We start from the raw sequence: 20090 nt of genomic DNA, 5'->3' as shown, positions 1-20090 counted from the left end.
ATTCAATGCAGCATCACCAGCGGTTACGCACGTACCTGTGTTTGCTGTCATTGCTGATCTGAATGTCCAGCATTTCTGTTCATGTGCAGTATGAAGCCGGGTGGACGAGGCTTCAGAGAGGTCTAGTGCGCATGACTGAGCGTGCTAACATACCAAGAGGGCGGAATGAATGTAGAAACCAACGCCCTTGGGACTAGTCCCTGCGCTCAGTAGCATATGATAAAGGATCTTTAGAAATACTTTTTCTAAAGATCTCTTTATGTATGTTACTAGATACAGTAGCTCGTGGTTCTGGATGCATATTGCACCTGACAGGTGCACTTTAAAGCTTGGTATTTATTTTTTTAAGTAAACCTTTAAAGTCTAAGAAAATAAACATTTCTTAGAGTATCGATCTATACATGCATAAACTGCAAGCTATATGAAAAACAGCAAAAGCATTCATGGTGAAAATAGCCATTGTAAACATACTGGCTTCATGCAAATTACTGCTTAGTGTGTTGGCCCCTCATTTTCATACATACCAGCACGTTTCAATAAAAATGGGTTATTTTCATTAATCAGCTTATGCAATAATTCCATGCATACCTAGAGTGGAAAAATAAACAAACTATTTTAATACATGTACTATAAAAATTATTTCGTATAAATTTAAAACTAAACAGACTAAAAATGCACTAAATTTATCATGCAGCATAAACCACTGTGATAAGTGTGGTACATTTGAAGATTGTATAGTGTAAAGTTGCATTTACATTGGGTGAATATAGGGAATGTGCATTTTGCTGTAATTGAACAGATCTGTTTATCCAGGACAATGTGCTGCAGGTAACTGTCGTCGTAAGCGCATTAAGTTTGCACAGTCTAAAAATTGCACGGTTTTACAAAATCTGCCTCATTGTGTAAATTTAACCAAAAAACCCACATAGGAGTTTCGGATATCTTTCGGATTCTACAATCTGTGTGATTTGAAATCCATGTCAGATCAGTTTTCTGGAAGACTGGTCATATCAATTAAAAATTTAAACCCATTTTAGATTGACATTGATCTTACTGGACAAAACTGGTCTGCAATAGCATCACAATATATTGAGGGGTAGACGCTGTACAGAATGATAAAAATTCAAGTTATGCTAAGACTTTTTTTTAGTAAAAGTCTGCATAAATTAGTATCTCCCTGTACAGTGCCTTTCATTACAGGTCATGGTATGGAGGTTGTAGGACTTTAAAATTGCCTTTAATAAAACTATGCATCACAGTAGGCTAAAATGAGGACGGCTTACATCCTTAAGTTTCAGCTGGTTTTCACATCTACATCCATTATATCATACATCAGGATGTTGTACAAAAACATGTCCTGTAAGGGTATGTGTACGATCAGGACTCACCGAATCCTGACCTGTGGGGCCGCGAGTCTCCTCCGCAGGAGAACGCAGAAGACCGCAGCTGCTCGTACCCACGATCAGGGTTCAGTGCGCTGCGGTCTCTCGCTTGTGTTCTCCCTACGGAGGACGCATGAGAATCCGCAGGAAACAATTGACATGCTGTGGTCTGGAAAGCCGCACCGCAGGTCAGTGTTTGCTGTGGAAAAAACAAGCACAGTGGGCACGGGATTTGAAGAAATTCCATCCACTGTGCTTGTACTGTACAACACAGCGTTTTGGACACAGCTGAAGCATGCTGCATCCAAAAAGCTGCAAACACTGGTCATGGGCAAGCACCTAATACGATTTCTTGCCAATATACCGTTGTTATCTATTTTATCCCCTTTGCACTAGAAACCTCAGAGGTTTTGCTTCCACCCAGCTACCACCTACTCAATTCCCATCTCTATAGACTTATATAGACAGACAGATAAGAGCAATTTTTCAGGCTGAACGATGACCATGAATAACAAAAGGTGACTGATAAAAGAAAGCAAGTATTTCACCCCAATAAGTTCTATTTGAAAGAAATTCTGATGTTCACTTGTGCATCTGATTTATGGACAAAAGGGCAATTACTTATTTACTACTTACTTTTTAAAGCCCCATTCAAGCATATTTTTTTTTCCAGAGCTTGAGTGGTATTTTAAATCTAAGTCTCCTGTCTTCTACTTGCCCTCCAGCGTTTTTATCCTTTTTCGGCGCCATCTTTTGCTCGTAACTTATGACTTGCCAAAAAATCAGAAGTTACGTCACAGGCAGTCAATGCAACTAAGAGAGACAGAACTAAGCTCTCATAGATTTGTATCGAGCTGTGAACAGCTTCAGCACGCTCCATGGACAACTAGCGTAGCCGTAGACCAAACAGAGGGACGCTGGAAACAGATGAAGATGGTGGCAGGTGAATATAAGAATAGGGGTATGGGACTTACATTTAAAGCACCACTCCAGAGCTGAAAAAAGCAAAGCGCTGGAGTGGTGCTTTAAGTCAAATAATGAAGGATTTTTGGTATTCAATATAAAATCGCTTTCTCTGAGCCTTCATTGGGGGACAGGAAACCATGGACGTATCCTGCTGCCACTAGGCAACAAATATAAGTTAGCTCCTCTCCAGCAGGGTACATCCACCGACCGGGACAAAGGTAGTCAATCAGTTAGTGAGAAAGCAGTAGCAACAGTAAAGTAAGAACAAGGCTGAAAAACAAGGCTGATGCTGTGTCTCCCAATGAAGGCTTCAAGAAAGATTTTACGGCAAGTACGAAAAATCCTCTTTTCTCTTTCGTTTCATTGGGTGACACAGGAAATCATGGAATGTCCAAAAGCAGTTCCAAGGTTGGGGTATAAGGAGAAGGATGAGTGGTTGTATCAGGTCAAGGTTCAGGGTCACTGCTGCCTGCAGGACCTTACTATCTACAACCGCATTTGACGAGGCGTAGGTGCGTACTTGGAAAAGGTGTAAACCGATGACCATGTAGCGGCTTTCCAAAGTTGCGACATGGAGGCTTGATGCTGAACTGCCAAGGAAGCCCCCACTGCACAGGTGGAGTGGACCTTGACTCCTGGTGGAGGTGGCTTGTCCTTTATGCGATATGATTCCAGGATGGCAGAGTGGATTCAGTAAGCAGTATTGGCCTTATAAGCCAGGAGTCTTCTACGACAACCTTCCGAAATCACGAACAGGGAATTGGAGAGTCTGAATGAGGCTGTTCGGGACAGGTGTGGCTCTAACAAGGACTAAGTTGTGAAGGGAGTGTTCACAAAGATGGAAAGGAGAAAGACAAAAGAATAGAAGCACAATATCCATGTTGATGTAGAAGGAAGAAAGCACCTTGGGAAGGAAGGAGTGAACTGAAAAACAACTTGTCCTGATGGAAAACCAGAAAGGGGAGACATAAGAGAGGTGTCAACTCTGAAATATTTAGTATTATGATAGTCCTAAACAGCATACGTCCATGACACTGTCATTATTCTACTCAACAAACCATTATTATAATGAAACAATGGGTACAAGAGATTCATGCATAAATATTTTAACACTAGAACTACTGAGGTAGTCATTTTGACTACTTTGCACTATGTATTTCTATATAGGTGTCACGAGTCCAGTAGTTCTAGTGTTAATAGTAATGTTTCAAAAAGAAAGTACAGTCATGGCCAAGTTTTGAGAATGACACCAAAATTATATTTTCACATGATCTGTTGCCCTCTGGTTTTTAATTGTGTTTGTCTGATGTTTACATCACATACAGAAATATAATTGCAATCATATTATGAGTACCAAAAGGTTATTTGACAGTTAGAATGAGTTAATGCAGCAAGTCAATATTTGCAGTGTTGACCCTTCTTCTTCAGGACCTCTGCAATTCTCCCTGACATGCTCTCAATCAACTTCTAGATCAAATCCTGACTGATAGCTGTCCATTCTTGCATAAGCAATGCTTGCATTTTACCAGAATTTGTTGGTTTTTGTTTGTCCACCCGTCTCTTGATGATTGCCCACAAGTTCTCAATGGGATTAAGATCTGGGGAGTTTCCAGGCCATGGACCCAACATCTCTGTGTTTTGTTCCATGAGCCATTTAGTGATCACCTTTGCTTTATGGCAAGGTGCTCCATCATGCTGGAAAAGGCATTGTTGGGCGCCAAACTGCTCTTGGACAGTTGGGAGAAGTTGCTCTTGGAGGACATTAAGGTACCATTCTTTATTCATGGCTGTGTTTTTAGGCAAGACTGTGAGTGAGCCGATTCCCTTGGCTGAGAAGTAACCCCACACATGAATCGTTTCAGGATGCTTAACAGTTGGCATGAGACAAGACTGGTGGTAGCGCTCACCTCTTCTCCTAATAAGCTGTTTTCCAGATGTCCCAAACAATCGAAAAGGGGATTCATCTGAGAAAATGACTTTACCCCAGTCCTCAGCAGTCCACTCCCTGTACCTTTTGCAGAGTATCAGTCGGTCCCTGATGTTTTTTTCTGGAGAGCAGTGGCTTCTTTGCTGCCCTCCTTGAAACCAGGCCTTGCTCAAGCAGTCTCCGCCTCACAGTGCGTGCAGAAGCACTCACACCAGCCTGCTGCCATTGCTGAGCTAGCTCGGCACTGCTGGTAGTCCGATCCCGCAGCTGAAACAGTTTTAAGATACGGTCCTGGCGTTTGCTGGTCCTTCTTGGGCGCCCAGGAGCCTTTTTGGCAACAATGGAAGCTCTCTCCTTGAAGTTCTTGATGCTGCGATAGATTGTTGATTGAGGTGCAATCTTTGTAGCTGCAATACTCTTCCCTGTTAGGCCATTTTTGTGCAGAGCAATGATGGCTGCACGTGTTTCTTTAGAGATAACCATGGTTAACTGAAGAGAAACAATGATACCAAGCACCAGCCTCCTTTTAAAGTGTCCAGTGGTGTCATTCTTACTTAATCATGACTGATTGATCGCCAGCCCTGTCCTCATCAACACCCACACCTGTGTTAAGGGAACAATCACTAAAACAATGTTAGCTGCTCCTTTTAAGGCAGGAATGCAATGATGTTGAAATGTGTTTTGGGGGTTAAAGTTCATTTTCTTAGCCAATATTGACTTTGCAAGTAATTGCTGTTAAGCTGATCACTCTTTATGACATTCTGGAGTATATGCAAATTGCCATTAGAAAAACTTAAGCAGTAGAATTTGTAAAAATTAATATTTGTAGCATTCTCAAAAGTTTTGTCCATGACTGTACAGAAAATTTCAAAAAACAAAAAAAACATCAAACAGAGACATTCCTATGAGGGACATGGATGCATGCAGGTAATAAATTCAATCCGTGTTACTCATCGTTGAATTTAAAATTTGTGGGGTTTTGTATAAATATATTTAGGCATATATCGACAATATACTATTCATACACGTGAGTGCAAGTGGATATAAAAGGTTAGAATAATGCCATAATAAATATACGGACCTCACATAATCAAGGCAACAATGCTAAATAAAAGGTACCTCGACCCAATGAAAACTGTTTGCTAAATTATTTCTGTGCAGATATAGAGCACAGCACAAAGAAGGGAATTTTGTTTACTTACCGTAAATTCCTTTTCTTCTAGCTCCAATTGGGAGACCCAGACAATTGGGTGTATAGCTACTGCCTCCGGAGGCCACACAAAGTACTACACTTAAAAGTGTAAGGCCCCTCCCCTTCTGGCTATACACCCCCCCGTGGGATCACGGGCTCCTCAGTTTTAGTGCAAAAGCAAGAAGGAGGAAAGCCAATAACTGTTTTAAATACAAATTCAACCCGAGAAACAACCTCGGAGAACTGAACTGTTCAACATGAACAACATGTGCACCCGAAAAAAACAAACTTCCTAAGAAAACAGGGCGGGTGCTGGGTCTCCCAATTGGAGCTAGAAGAAAAGGAATTTACGGTAAGTAAACAAAATTCCCTTCTTCTTTGTCGCTCCTAATTGGGAGACCCAGACAATTGGGACGTCCAAAAGCAGTCCCTGGGTGGGTAAAAGAATACCTCGTGATAGGGCCGTCAAAAAGCCCTTTCCTACAGGTGAGCCACCGCCGCCTGAAGGACTTGTCTACCTAGGCCGGCATCCGCCGAAGCGTAGGTATGCACCTGATAATGCTTGGTAAAAGTGTGCAGACTCGACCAGGTAGCCGCCTGGCACACCTGCTGAGCCGTAGCCTGGTGCCGTAATGCCCAGGACGCACCCACGGCTCTGGTAGAATGGGCCTTCAGTCCTGATGGAATCGGAAGCCCAGCAGAACGGTAGGTGTGAAGAATTGGTTCCTTGATCCAACGCGCAAGGGTGGATTTGGAAGCTTGCGACCCTTTACGCTGACCAGCGACAAGGACAAAGAGTGCATCCGAGCGGCGCAGAGGCGCCGTGCGGGAAATGTAGATCCTGAGTGCTCTCACCAGATCCAATAAATGCAAACCTTTTTCAAATTGGTGAACTGGATGCGGACACAAAGACGGTAAAGTGATATCTTGATTGAGATGAAAGGAAGATACCACCTTGGGAAGAAATTCTGGAATTGGACGCAGAACTACCTTGTCCTGGTGAAACACCAGGAATGGAGATCTGCATGATAACGCCGCCAGCTCGGACACTCTCCGAAGAGACGTGACCGCCACTAGAAAGGCCACTTTCTGTGAAAGACGAGAAAGGGAAACCTCCTTCATAGGCTCGAAAGGCGGCTTTTGGAGAGCAATTAGAACCTTGTTCAGGTCCCAGGGCTCCAACGGCCGCTTGTAAGGGGGGACGATATGACAAACCCCTTGCAGGAACGTGCGTACCTGAGGAAGTCGCGCCAGGCGTTTCTGAAAAAATACGGATAGCGCGGAGACTTGACCCTTAAGGGAGCCAAGCGACAAACCTTTTTTCCAACCCAGACTGCAGGAAGGAAAGAAAAGTAGGCAATGCAAAAGGCCAGGGAGAAACTCCCTGAGCAGAGCACCAAGATAGGAATATCCTCCACGTCCTGTGGTAGATCTTGGCGGAGGATGGCTTCCTAGCCTGTCTCATGGTGGCAACCACTTCATGAGATAAACCTGAGGCCGCTAGGATCCAGGACTCAATGGCCACACAGTCAGGTTCAGGGCCGCAGAATTCAGATGGAAAAACGGCCCTTGAGACAGCAAGTCTGGACGGTCTGGTAGTGCCCACGGATGGCCTACCGTGAGGTGCCACAGATCCGGGTACCACGACCTCCTTGGCCAGTCTGGAGCGACGAGAATGGCGTGGCGGCAGTCGGACCTGATTTTGCGGAGCACTCTGGGCAACAATGCCAGAGGTGGGAACACATACGGTAGCCGGAACTGCGACCAATCTTGAACTAAGGCGTCTGCCGCCAGAGCTCGGTGATCGTGAGACCGTGCCATGAAAACCGGGACCTTGTTGTTGTGCCGTGACGCCATCAGGTCGACGTCCGGCATCCCCCAGCGGCGACAGATCTCCTGAAACACGTCCGGGTGAAGAGACCATTCCCCTGCGTCCATGCCCTGGCGACTGAGAAAGTCTGCTTCCCAGTTTTCTACGCCTGGGATGTGAACTGCGGATATGGTGGATGCCGTGTCTTCCACCCACGTCAGAATCCGCCGGACTTCCTGGAAGGCTTGCCGACTGCGTGTTCCCCCTTGGTGGTTGATGTATGCCACCGCTGTGGAGTTGTCCGACTGAATTCGGATCTGCTTGCCTTCCAGCCACTGTTGGAAGGCTTGTAGGGCAAGATAGACTGCTCTGATCTCCAGAACATTGATCTGAAGGGTGGACTCTTTCCGAGTCCACGTACCTTGAGCCCTGTGGTGGAGAAACACTGCTCCCCACCCTGATAGACTCGCATCTGTCGTGACCACCGCCCAGGATGGGGGTAGGAACGACTTTCCTTTTGACAATGAGGTGGGAAGAAGCCACCACCGGAGAGATTCCTTGGCTGCCTGAGAGAGGGAGACCTCCCTGTCGAGGGACGTCGACTTCCCGTCCCATTGGCGGAGAATGTCCCATTGTAGTGGACGCAGATGAAACTGCGCAAAAGGAACTGCTTCCATTGCTGCTACCATCTTCCCTAGGAAGTGCATGAGGCGCCTCAAGGGGTGCGACTGGCCCTGAAGGAGAGATTGCACCCCTATCTGTAGCGAGCACTGTTTGTCCAGTGGAAGTTTCACTATCGCTGAGAGAGTATGAAACTCCATGCAAAGATATGTTAGTGATTGGGTCGGGGATAGATTTGACTTAGAAAAGTTGATAATCCACCCGAAACTCTGGAGAGTCTTCAGTGCCACGTTCAGGCTGTGTTGGCATGCCTCTTGAGAGGGTGCCTTGATAAGTAGATCGTCCAAATACGGGATCACGGAGTGACCTTGCGAGTGCAGGACTGCTACTACTGCTGCCATGACCTTGGTGAAGACCCGAGGGGCTGTCGCCAGCCCGAAAGGTAGAGCTACGAACTGCAGGTGTTCGCTTCCTATAACGAAGCGTAGAAAACGCTGATGCTCTGGCGCAATTGGCACGTGGAGATAAGCATCCTTGATGTCTATTGATGCTAGGAAATCTCCTTGAGACATTGAGGCGATAACGGAGCGGAGAGATTCCATCCGGAACCTCCTGGTTTTTACGTGTTTGTTGAGCAGCTTTAGATCCAGGACGGGACGGAACGACCCGTCTTTCTTTGGCACCACAAACAAATTGGAGTAAAAACCGTGACCTTGTTCCTGAAGAGGAACAGAAGTCACCACTCCTTCCGCCTTTAGAGCGGACACCGCTTGTAGCAGAGCATCGGCTCGGTCGGGCGGTGGGGAAGTTCTGAAGAAGCGAGTTGGAGGACGAGAGCTGAACTCTATCCTGTACCCGTGAGACAGAATGTCCCTCACCCAACGGTCTTTGACCTGTGACAGCCAAATGTCGCCAAAGCGGGAGAGCCTGCCACCGACCAAGGATGCGGAGAGAGGAGGCTGAGAGTCATGAGGAAGCCGTCTTGGTAACGGTTCTTCCGGCTGGCTTTTTTGGGCGTGATTGAGTCCGCCAAGAATCTGAGCCCCTCTGATCCTTTTGAGTCCTTTTGGACGAGTAGAATTGGGACCTGCCTGAGCCTCGAAAGGACCGAAAACCAGACTGTCCCCTCCTCTGTTGGGGTTTGTTTTGTCTGGGCTGAGGTAAGGATGAATCCTTACCCTTGGAGTGTTTAATGATTTCATCCAAACGCTCACCAAACAATCGGTCACGAGAAAAAGGCAAACTGGTTAAGCACTTCTTGGAAGAAGAATCTGCCTTCCATTCTCTCAACCACAGGGCTCTGCGTAAGACCAGAGTTGGCTGACGCCACCGCCGTACGGCTCGTAGAGTCTAGGACAGCATTAATCGCGTAAGACGCGAATGCAGACATTTGAGAGGTCAAGGGTGCCACCTGCGGAGCAGATGTACGTGTGACCGTGTCGACCTGTGTAAGGCCAGCTGAAATAGCTTGGAGTGCCCATACGGCTGCGAATGCTGGCGCCAACGACGCTCCAATCGCTTCATAGATGGATTTTAACCAGAGCTCCATCTGTCTGTCAGTGGCATCTTTAAGTGCCGCCCCATCTTCCACTGCAACTTGAGATCTGGCTGCAAGCCTGGAGATTGGAGGGTCCACCTTGGGACACTGTGTCCAGCCCTTGACCACGTCAGGGGGAAAAGGATAGCGTGTATCTTTAAGCCGTTTGGAAAAACGCTTATCTGGATAAGCGTGGTGTTTCTGGATTGCGTCTCTAAAGTCAGAGTGGTCCAGAAAAGTGCTTAATTTACGCTTGGGATACCTGAAATGGAATTTCTCCTGCTGTGAAGCTGCCTCCTCCGCAAGAGGAGCTGGTGGAGAAATATCTAACATCTTATTGATGGACGCTATAAGAACATTCACTATGGCGTCACCATCCGGGGTATCTAGATTGAGAGCGGCCCCAGCATCAGACTCCTGATCAGTTACATCCGCCTCATCACACAGAGAGTCGTCCCGCTGGGACCCTGACCAGTGTGATGAAGTTGAGGGTCGCTCATAGCGAGCCCGCTTAGGTTGTCTGGGACTGTCGTCCGAGTCAGAGCCGTCACCCTGGGGTGCATGTGACACCCCCGGAGCTAGGAAGTGGTCCAGCTGAGGGGGACAAGGTGGCAATGAATCAACAGTGCCCATGGTCTGAGTTACTGGTCTAGACTGCAATGTTTCAAGAATTTTAGACATAGTCATAGACAATCTGTCAGCAAAAGCTGCAAACTCCGTCCCTGTCACCTGGACAGCATTCACAGGTGTTTCTCCCTGGGTCACCTCTAGCAGCGGCCCCGGCTGAGCAATTGCCACAGGGGCCGAGCACTGCACACAATGGGGGTCAGTGGAACCTGCCGGTAGAGTAGCCCCACATGCGGTACAAGCAGCATATAAAGTCCGTGCCTTGGCACTTTTGCTTTTTGCGGACGACATGCTGTTGTCTCCTTGAGAAATCTAAGGAGGGTATATAGCAGAAAATCACCAGCGACTGTACAGTGCAAAGTATTGCCAGCACAAAATACAAAGTACACTATGGCACAAGTGGGGGAGAGCCCTTGAGGGCTGCTTACCGCCCGCTGAAAAGCGGGTGTGAGGTCGTAGAATCCCTTGTCTGAGTCTCCCCGTCTCCCCTCTGCAGCTCAGCGTGCAGGCAGGAATGGCTGCCGGCGTCCTGTGAAGAGGGGCGGACCGTGGGCGTCACAAACAAAGGTGCGGGAAACTGCGTCCCACTGTGCCTAGTGTGAGGGCTGGAGTATGTAAAACAGACTCCAGCTCTTAGCGCTGCTGGTCTGTACAGCGTCCCGCCCTCCTCCTGACTGGCAGGTCTGGGGGCGGGAACGATACGAACTAGGCCGCAAAAGCCGGGGACTGTAGTAATCTAGCGCGGCCGTCATATATGCACGGCCAGCGCGGAAGTCCCCGGCGCACCACAAATCCCAGCCGCGACGCAGTAAAAACTGACCCCCGCGGCCGGATCGGCCGATCGTACTAAGTCACCTCACTCAGCAGAGCTGTAGTGAGTAACGGCACAAGCGCAGCAGCGCTGTTTACCCCGGCGCACTAACACACCCAGCAATGCTGCAGTGTGCGTGCGATAAGCACGGGGACACGGAGTACCTTGATGGAGCAGGGTCCTGTCCCTGAGGAAACTCCGCTCCGTATCCAGCAGATCCTCCAGGGGCTGTGGATGGAGCACGGCCTCAGTGCCCGGAGACCGGTAAAGTCCCACTTCACCCAGAGCCCTAATGGGGATGGGGAAGGAATCAGCATGTGGGCTCCAGCCTCCGTACCCGCAATGGGTACCTCAACCTTAACAAACACCGCCGACAGAAAGTGGGGTGAGAAGGGAGCATGCTGGGGGCCCTCGTATGGGCCCTCTTTTCTTCCATCCGACATAGTCAGCAGCTGCTGCTGACTAAACAGTGGAGCTATGCGTGGATGTCTGGCCTCCTTCGCACAAAGCATAAAACTGAGGAGCCCGTGATCCCACGGGGGGGTGTATAGCCAGAAGGGGAGGGGCCTTACACTTTTAAGTGTAGTACTTTGTGTGGCCTCCGGAGGCAGTAGCTATACACCCAATTGTCTGGGTCTCCCAATTAGGAGCGACAAAGAAAAGGCAAGTAATATGACTTGCAATATAGCTGTTAATAATTCATGAAATCCCAGCTATTTAAAGAAAACATGTATATTTCTGCTTGGGGAACCTGCATGGCACACAGTTAATAGTATGATGAAGTGAAATTACTCTACTGCCAGACATGGAATTAGAAAACGCTGCAATTGACCCATCTATGGTAAAAAGCATGCGATTAAAGCAGAAATACTGCAAATGCATCCATAAGGCAAAAAGTAGATGTTAATCTGTGAGCTAGATATCATCATATATATTGTAGCCAACTGACGTTATTAACATTAGATGTAGACACAAAAAGTCAAGGCAATGAAGGGAATTTTGTTTACTTACCGTAAATTCCTTTTCTTCTAGCTCCAATTGGGAGACCCAGACAATTGGGTGTATAGGCTATGCCTCCGGAGGCCGCACAAAGTATTACACTTAAAAGTGTTAAGCCCCTCCCCTTCTGCCTATACACCCCCCGTGCTCCCACGGGCTCCTCAGTTTTGGTGCAAAAGCAAGAAGGAGGAAAAAGAATTATAAACTGGTTTAAAGTAACTTCAATCCGAAGGAATATCGGAGAACTGAAACCATTCAACATGAACAACATGTGTACACAAAAAAACAGGGGCGGGCGCTGGGTCTCCCAATTGGAGCTAGAAGAAAAGGAATTTACGGTAAGTAAACAAAATTCCCTTCTTCTTTGTCGCTCCATTGGGAGACCCAGACAATTGGGACGTCCAAAAGCAGTCCCTGGGTGGGTAAAATAATACCTCGTAAGAGAGCCGTAAAACGGCCTCTTCCTACAGGTGGGCAACCGCCGCCTGAAGGACTCGTCTACCTAGGCTGGCATCCGCCGAAGCATAGGTATACACCTGATAGTGTTTCGTGAAAGTGTGCAGGCTCGACCAGGTAGCCGCCTGACACACCTGCTGAGCCGTAGCCTGGTGCCTCAAAGCCCAGGACGCGCCCACGGCTCTGGTAGAATGGGCCTTCAGCCCTGAGGGAACCAGAAGCCCAGCCGAACGGTAGGCTTCGAGAATTGGCTCCTTGATCCACCGAGCCAAGGTTGATTTGGAAGCCTGTGACCCTTTACGCTGGCCAGCGACAAGGACAAAGAGTGCATCCGAGCGGCGCAGGGGCGCCGTACGAGAAATGTAGAGTCTGAGTGCTCTCACCAGATCTAACAAGTACAAATCCTTTTCACATTGGTGAACTGGATGAGGACAAAAAGAAGGTAAGGAGATATCCTGATTGAGATGAAAGGGGGATACCACCTTAGGGAGAAATTCCGGAACCGGACGCAGAACCACCTTGTCCTGGTGAAACACCAGGAAAGGGGCTTTGCATGACAGCGCTGCTAGCTCAGACACTCTCCGAAGTGAAGTGACTGCTACTAGAAAAACCACTTTCTGCGAAAGGCGTGAGAGAGAAATATCTCTCATTGCCTCGAATGGTGGTTTCTGAAGAACCATCAGCACCCTGTTCAGATCCCAGGGTTCTAACGGCCGCTTGTAAGGAGGAACAATGTGACAAACCCCCTGCAGGAACGTGCGTACCTGTGGAAGTCTGGCTAGGCGCTTCTGGAAAAACACAGAGAGCGCTGAGACTTGTCCCTTAAGGGAGCCGAGCGACAAACCCTTTTCCAGTCCAGATTGAAGGAAGGACAGAAAAGTGGGCAAGGCAAAAGGCCAGGGAGAAAAACCCTGAGCAGAGCACCACGACAGGAAAATTTTCCACGTCCTGTGGTAGATCTTGGCGGACGTTGGTTTCCTAGCCTGTCTCATAGTGGCAATGACGTCTTGAGATAACCCTGAAGACGCTAGGATCCAGGACTCAATGGCCACAGTCAGGTTGAGGGCCGCAGAATTCAGATGGAAAAACGGCCCTTGAGATAGCAAGTCTGGTCGGTCTGGTAGTGCCCACGGTTGGCCGACCGTGAGATGCCACAGATCCGGGTACCACGACCGCCTCGGCCAGTCTGGAGCGACGAGGATGACGCGGCGGCAGTCGGCCCTGATCTTGCGTAACACTCTGGGCAACAGTGCCAGCGGAGGAAACACATAAGGGAGCTGAAACTGCGACCAATCCTGAACTAAGGCGTCTGCCGCCAGAGCTCTGGGATCTTGAGACCGTGCCATGAACGTCGGTACCTTGTTGTTGTGCCGGGACGCCATGAGGTCGACGTCCGGCACCCCCCAGCGGCAACAGATCTCCTGAAACACGTCCGGGTGAAGGGACCATTCCCCTGCGTCCATGCCCTGGCGACTGAGATAATCTGCTTCCCAGTTTTCCACGCCTGGAATGTGAACTGCAGAGATGGTGGAGGCCGTGGTTCCACCCACATCAAAATCTGCCGGACTTCCTGGAAGGCTTGCCGACTGTGTGTGCCGCCTTGGTGGTTGATGTATGCCACCGCTGTGGAATTGTCCGACTGAATTCTGATCTGCTTGCCTTCCAGCCACTGCTGGAACGCTTTCAGGGCAAGATACACTGCCCGTATTTCCAGAACATTGATCTGAAGCGAGGACTCTTGCTGGGTCCACGTACCCTGAGCCCTGTGGTGGAGAAAAACCGCTCCCCACCCTGACAGACTCGCGTCCGTCGTGACCGCCTCCCAGGATGGGGGTAGGAAGGATTTCCCCTTCGATAATGAAGTGGGAAGAAGCCACCACCGAAGGGAAGCTTTGGTCGCCTGAGAGAGGGAGACGTTCCTGTCGAGGGACGTCGGCTTCCTGTCCCATTTGCGTAGGATGTCCCATTGAAGAGGACGCAGGTGAAACTGCGCGAAAGGAACTGCCTCCATTGCTGCCACCATCTTCCCCAGGAAGTGCATGAGGCGCCTCAAGGGGTGTGACTGGCCTTGAAGGAGAGATTGTACCCCTGTCTGTAGTGACCGCTGCTTGATCAGCGGAAGCTTCACTATCGCTGAGAGGGTATGAAACTCCATGCCAAGGTATGTGAGCGATTGGGCCGGTGTCAGATTTGACTTTGGAAAATTGATGATCCACCCGAAACTCTGGAGAGTCTCCAGGGTAGCGTCGAGGCTGTGTTGGCATGCCTCTTGAGAGGGTGCCTTGATCAGGAGATTGTCCAAGTAAGGGATCACCGAGTGACCCTGAGAGTGGAGGACCGCTACTACAGTAGCCATAACCTTGGTGAAAACCCGTAGGGCTGTTGCCAGGCCGAACGGCAGTGCCACGAACTGCAGGTGTTCGTTTTCTATGGCGAAGCGCAAGAAGCGCTGGTGCTCTGGAGCAATCGGTACGTGGAGATAAGCATCTTTGATATCGATCGATGCAAGGAAATCTCCTTGGGACATTGAGGCGATGACGGAGCGGAGGGATTCCATCCGGAACCGCCTGGTCTTTACGTGTTTGTTGAGAAGTTTCAGGTCCAGGACAGGACGGAAAGACCCGTCCTTCTTTGGGACCACAAACAAGTTGGAGTAAAAACCGTGGCCCTGTTGCTGAAGAGGAACAGGGACCACCACTCCTTCTGCCTTCAGAGTGCCCAGCGCCTGCAGAAGAGCCTCGGCTCGCTCGGGAGGCGGGGATGACCTGAAGAATCGAGTCGGGGGACGAGAGGTGAACTCTATCTTGTAACCGTGAGACAGAATGTCTCTCACCCAACGGTCTTTTACCCGTGGCAGCCAGGCGTCGCAAAAGCGGGAGAGCCTGCCACCGACCGAAGATGCGGAGTGAGGAGGCCGAAAGTCATGAGGAAGCCGCTTTGGTAGCGGCACCTCCGGTGGCCTTTTTAGGACGTGACTTAGACCGCCATGCGTCAGAGTTCCTTTGATCTTTCTGAGGCCTTTTGGACGAGGAGAATTGGGACCTGCCCGCGCCCCGAAAGGACTGAAACCTCGACTGCCCCTTCCTCTGTTGGGGTATGTTCGGTTTGGGCTGGGGTAAGGATGTATCCTTTCCCTTGGATTGTTTGATGATTTCATCCAAACGCTCGCCAAACAATCGGTCGCCAGAAATTGGCAAACTGGTTAAGCGCTTTTTGGAAACAGAATCTGCCTTCCATTCCCGTAGCCACAAGGCCCTGCAGAGTACCACCGAATTGGCGGCTGCAACCGCCGTACGGCTCGCAGAGTCCAGGACAGCATTAATAGCGTAAGACGCAAAAGCCGACGTCTGAGTGGTTATGGACGCCACCTGTGGCGCGGACGTGCGTGTGGCTGCGTCAATTTGCGCTTGACCTGCTGAGATAGCTTGTAGCGCCCATACGGCTGCGAACGCTGGGGCAAAAGAAGCGCCGATAGCTTCATAGATGGATTTCAACCAGAGCTCCATCTGCCTGTCAGTGGCATCTTTGAGTGAAGCCCCATCTTCCACTGCAAGTATGGATCTAGCTGCCAGTCTGGAGATTGGAGGATCCACTTTGGGACACTGAGCCCAACTTTTGACCACGTCAGGGGGAAAAGGATAACGTGTATCCTTAAGGCGCTTAGAAAAACGCTTATCTGGACAAGCATGGTGATTCTGGACTGCCTCTCTGAAATCAGAGTGGTCCAGAAACATACTCTGTGTACGCTTGGGAAACCTGAAACGGAATTTCTCCTGCTGAGAAGCTGACTCCTCCACCGGAGGAGCTGAGGGAGAAATATCCAACATACGATTGATGGACGCAATAAGGTCGTTCACTATGGCGTCCCCGTCCGGAGTATCAAGATTGAGAGCGGCCTCAGGATCAGAATCCTGATCAGCTGTCTCCGCATCATCAACCAGAGATTCCCCCCTCTGAGACCCTGCACAATATGATGATGTCGAGGGAAAATCTAAGCAAGCTCGCTTAGTCGGTCTGGGGCTGGGGTCTGTGTCAGAACCCTCAGCCTGGGATCCATGAGATACCCCGGTAGGACATTGTTGGTCCAGCTGAGGTGGGCCAGGGAACGAAGATTCAACAGAGTCCCTGTGCTGAGATACCGGCCTGGACTGCAAGGCTTCTAGTATCTTAGCCATAGTCTCAGAGAGTTTTGCAAACTCCGTCCCCGTCACCTGAACAGTGTTAGCAGGTGGCTCCCCCTGGGCCCCTCTTAGCAGAGGCTCCGGCTGAGTAAGTGCCACAGGGGCCGAACAGTGCACACAATGAGGGTCAGTGGAACCTGCCGGTAGCGGGGTCGTACATGCGGCGCAGGCAACATAATAAGCCTGTGTTTTGGCACCCCTGCCTTTCGTGGGCGCCATGCTATTATCTTCCCTGAGTAACACAATAGGGTATATAGCCAGAAATCAACTGTGCACCATACAGTGTAAAACATATATACCATAAACATATAATGTTACACTACTGCACAATGGGGCTAGCACCACAGGTGCTGCTTACCACCCGCCTAAAGCGGTTGTGAGGCCACCAGAGTCCCTGCCTGGGTCTCCCAGACTTTGTCCCCCTCTGCTGCGTCCGAGGAGCTGACAGGAATGGCTGCCGGCGTCCTGAGGAGAGGAGTGAGCCGTGGGCGTGACCCAGAAAGTGCGGGAACTGGTGCCCGTACTGTGCACAGTGAGGGGGGTGGAGTATGCAAAGCATGCTCCAGCCCTCAGTGCTGCTCGTTCTGTGCAGCGTCCCGCCCCTCCCCTGCCTGTCAGGGCTGTGGGCGGGAGGAAAGGAAACTAGGCCGCAAAAAGCCGGGGACTCTAGTAATAAACGCGGCCGCCGTAAAAGCGCGGCCGGCGTGAAAGTCCCCGGCGCACTACAAGTCCCAGCCGCGCCGCAGTGTTTCCGTGGCCGCGGCGGTCAGTGCGGCAGTCCCTATACATAAACACACTCAGCAACGCTGAGTGTGTAATGGCACATATTAACCCGGTCAGCGCCGTGGTCCCCGGTGCACTAGCACACCCAGCAAAGCTGGAGTGTTGCTGTGCGCGGTCCCCACCGGGATACAGAGTACCTCCAAGTAGCAGGGCCATGTCCCTGAACGATACCCGGCTCCTATCCAGAAGGCTCCACAGGAGTTGTGGATGAAGCGCGGTCTCAGTGCCTGGAGACCGATAGGATCCCACTTCCACCAGAGCCCTAAGGGGGATGGGGAAGGAAAAACAGCATGTGGGCTCCAGCCTCCGTACCCGCAATGGATACCTCAACCTTACAACACCACCGACAAGAGTGGGGTGAGAAGGGAGCATGCTGGGGGCTCTATATGGGCCCACTTTTCTTCCATCCGACATGGTCAGCAGCTGCTGCTGACCAATCTGTGGAGCTGTGCGTGCGTGTCTGACCTCCTTCGCACAAAGCAAAAAACTGAGGAGCCCGTGGGAGCACGGGGGGTGTATAGGCAGAAGGGGAGGGGCTTAACACTTTTAAGTGTAATACTTTGTGCGGCCTCCGGAGGCATAGCCTATACACCCAATTGTCTGGGTCTCCCAATGGAGCGACAAAGAAATATAATATTATATTAAGGCTAGGGATCTATCCAGCTCTATCACAGAGGTAACAAGTAGAGCTTGCATAGTATTGCCATGCACGTTCACCCGTCAATTTAAGCCTGTGAGAACACAGCGCATTCATGAAATGGGGAAAAAGAGAAGGCCCATAGTAAACATGTACAGGTCAGGGCACATAGAAACAATGTATACGGTATAATACCTTAGTAGCAACGGTAGAATAATGATAATAAAGAATATACCATTAGCAGCATACACATCCCTCCACACCTCCTGGAAGAAGCCTAGGGGGCGAAACGATCGTCGAGGTGGAGGGACGTGTATGCTGCTAATGGTATATTCTTTATTATCATCATTCTACCGTTGTTATTAAGGTATTATACCGTATACATTGCTTCTATGTGCCCTAACCTGTACATGTTTACTATGTGCCTTCTCTTTTTCCCCATTTCATGAAAGTGCTGTGTTCTCACAGGCTTAAATAGATGGGTGAATGTGCATGTCAATACTATGCAAGCTCTACTTGTTACCTCTGTGATAGAGCTGGATAGATACCTAGCCTGAACATTTATATTACACATTGCCTTGACTTTTTGTGTCTACATCTAATATTAATAACGTCAGTTGGCTACAATATATCTAGCTCACAGATTAACATGTACTTTTTGCCTTATGGATGCATTTGCAGTGTTTCTGCTTTAAATCGCATGCGTTTTTCCATATATGGGTCAATTGCAGCGTTTTCTAATTCCATATCGGGCAGTAGAGAAATTTCACTTCATCATACTATTAACGGTGTGCCATGCAGTTTCCCCAAGCAGAAATATACATCTTTTCTGTAAATAGCGGGGATTTCATGAATTATTAACAGCTATATTGCAAGTCATATTACTTGCCTTTTTGTGCTGTGCTCTATATCTGCACATAAATAATTTAGTAAACAATATTCATTGGGTTGAGGTACCTTTATTTAGCATTGTTGCCTTGATTATGTGAGGTCCGTATATTTATTATTGGCATTATTATAACCTTTTATATCCATTTGCACTCACGTGTATGAATAGTATATTGTTGATATATGCCTAAATATATTTATACAAAACCCCACAAATTTTAAATTCAACGATGAGTAACACAGATTGAATTTATGATTACCTGCATGCATCCACGTCCCTCATAGGAATGTCTGTTTGATGTTTTTTGTACTTTCTTTTTGAAACATTACTATTAAAATATTTATGCATGAATCTCTTGTACCCATGGTTTCATTATAATAATGGTTTGTTCAGTACAACTCTGAAACATGTCTAATGGAAGTGATCACTACCAGAAAGGCAACCTTCCAAGAGAGGAGAGGGCGACTTCCCGAATAGGTTCAAAGAGGGACCCTGTAAAACGCTCATAATAAGGTTGAGGTCCCAGGGGTTCACAGGAGGACCGTAAAGAGAAAAGCAGTGGGCAACCCCTCGCATGACCGGAGAACGGGAGTCAAGATTCCTTTGAAACAGGATAGAAAGAGCTGAGACCTGTTCCTTAAAAGGAGCTAAGGGACAGACCGGATTCAGGCCTACCTACAAAAAGGACATTAGCGAAGTGAGGGTGAAGGTTCTGGGACAGATTTGGTTAAACACGCATCAGCAAAAAAAGCCTGCCAAATTTGGTGAAAAACCCTGGAAGTGGAGGGTTTTCTCGCTTTCATCATTGTCTTATTTGAGAGACTGGAAAGAAAGAAAGGCGCAAATAGGGTTTCATCAGAGTAAATCGGATTTTACACACAAGGAGGTTGCTCACCTGGATAAGTTGTGAAAATCACAACCACTGTAGAAGCATAACTGATGGGCATAGCTGAAGCAGTCATCCTGTAAATACTTCAGTTTTTTCTTCACAGCAGCACAGTTTTAAACCCTTTCCCTTCTAGCAACTATTGATTTGATCATTGTCTGAATGACCTGCAGTGAAAATCTTGTGTATTTTAGGATTGCAGCTTTAATAGACATGCAATTAAACTGAGAGACTTTTTGAATCTTGGAGGAAGAGAGGATCCTATGACAGGAGGTTTGGATGGTCTGGAAGCTTCCATGGAACTTCTATGAGAAGGTTGACAACGTCTGCGTTCCATGTTCTTCTGGGCCATTCTAGCACTACCAAAATGACCTGACCCCTTCAGA

The 20090-nt window shown here is 48.8% G+C and overlaps 1 protein-coding gene across 1 annotated transcript in view; it reads right to left on the bottom strand.

The window, feature by feature from the left end:
* Positions 1 to 20090, bottom strand: part of TOPAZ1 (testis and ovary specific TOPAZ 1) — a 321592-nt gene that overhangs the window by 150819 nt on the left and 150683 nt on the right. The window contains exon 9 of the mRNA XM_075315235.1: positions 525 to 588. Within this exon, the coding sequence (XP_075171350.1) occupies positions 525 to 588 (64 nt within the window). The remainder of the gene's footprint in view (positions 1 to 524; positions 589 to 20090) is intronic.

This window comes from Anomaloglossus baeobatrachus, chromosome 6 (genome assembly GCF_048569485.1).
Source record: "Anomaloglossus baeobatrachus isolate aAnoBae1 chromosome 6, aAnoBae1.hap1, whole genome shotgun sequence".
Taxonomy (NCBI): domain Eukaryota; kingdom Metazoa; phylum Chordata; class Amphibia; order Anura; family Aromobatidae; genus Anomaloglossus; species Anomaloglossus baeobatrachus.
Note: the sequence above shows the minus strand (reverse complement) of the source record. Positions and strands in the feature narration are given on the sequence as shown.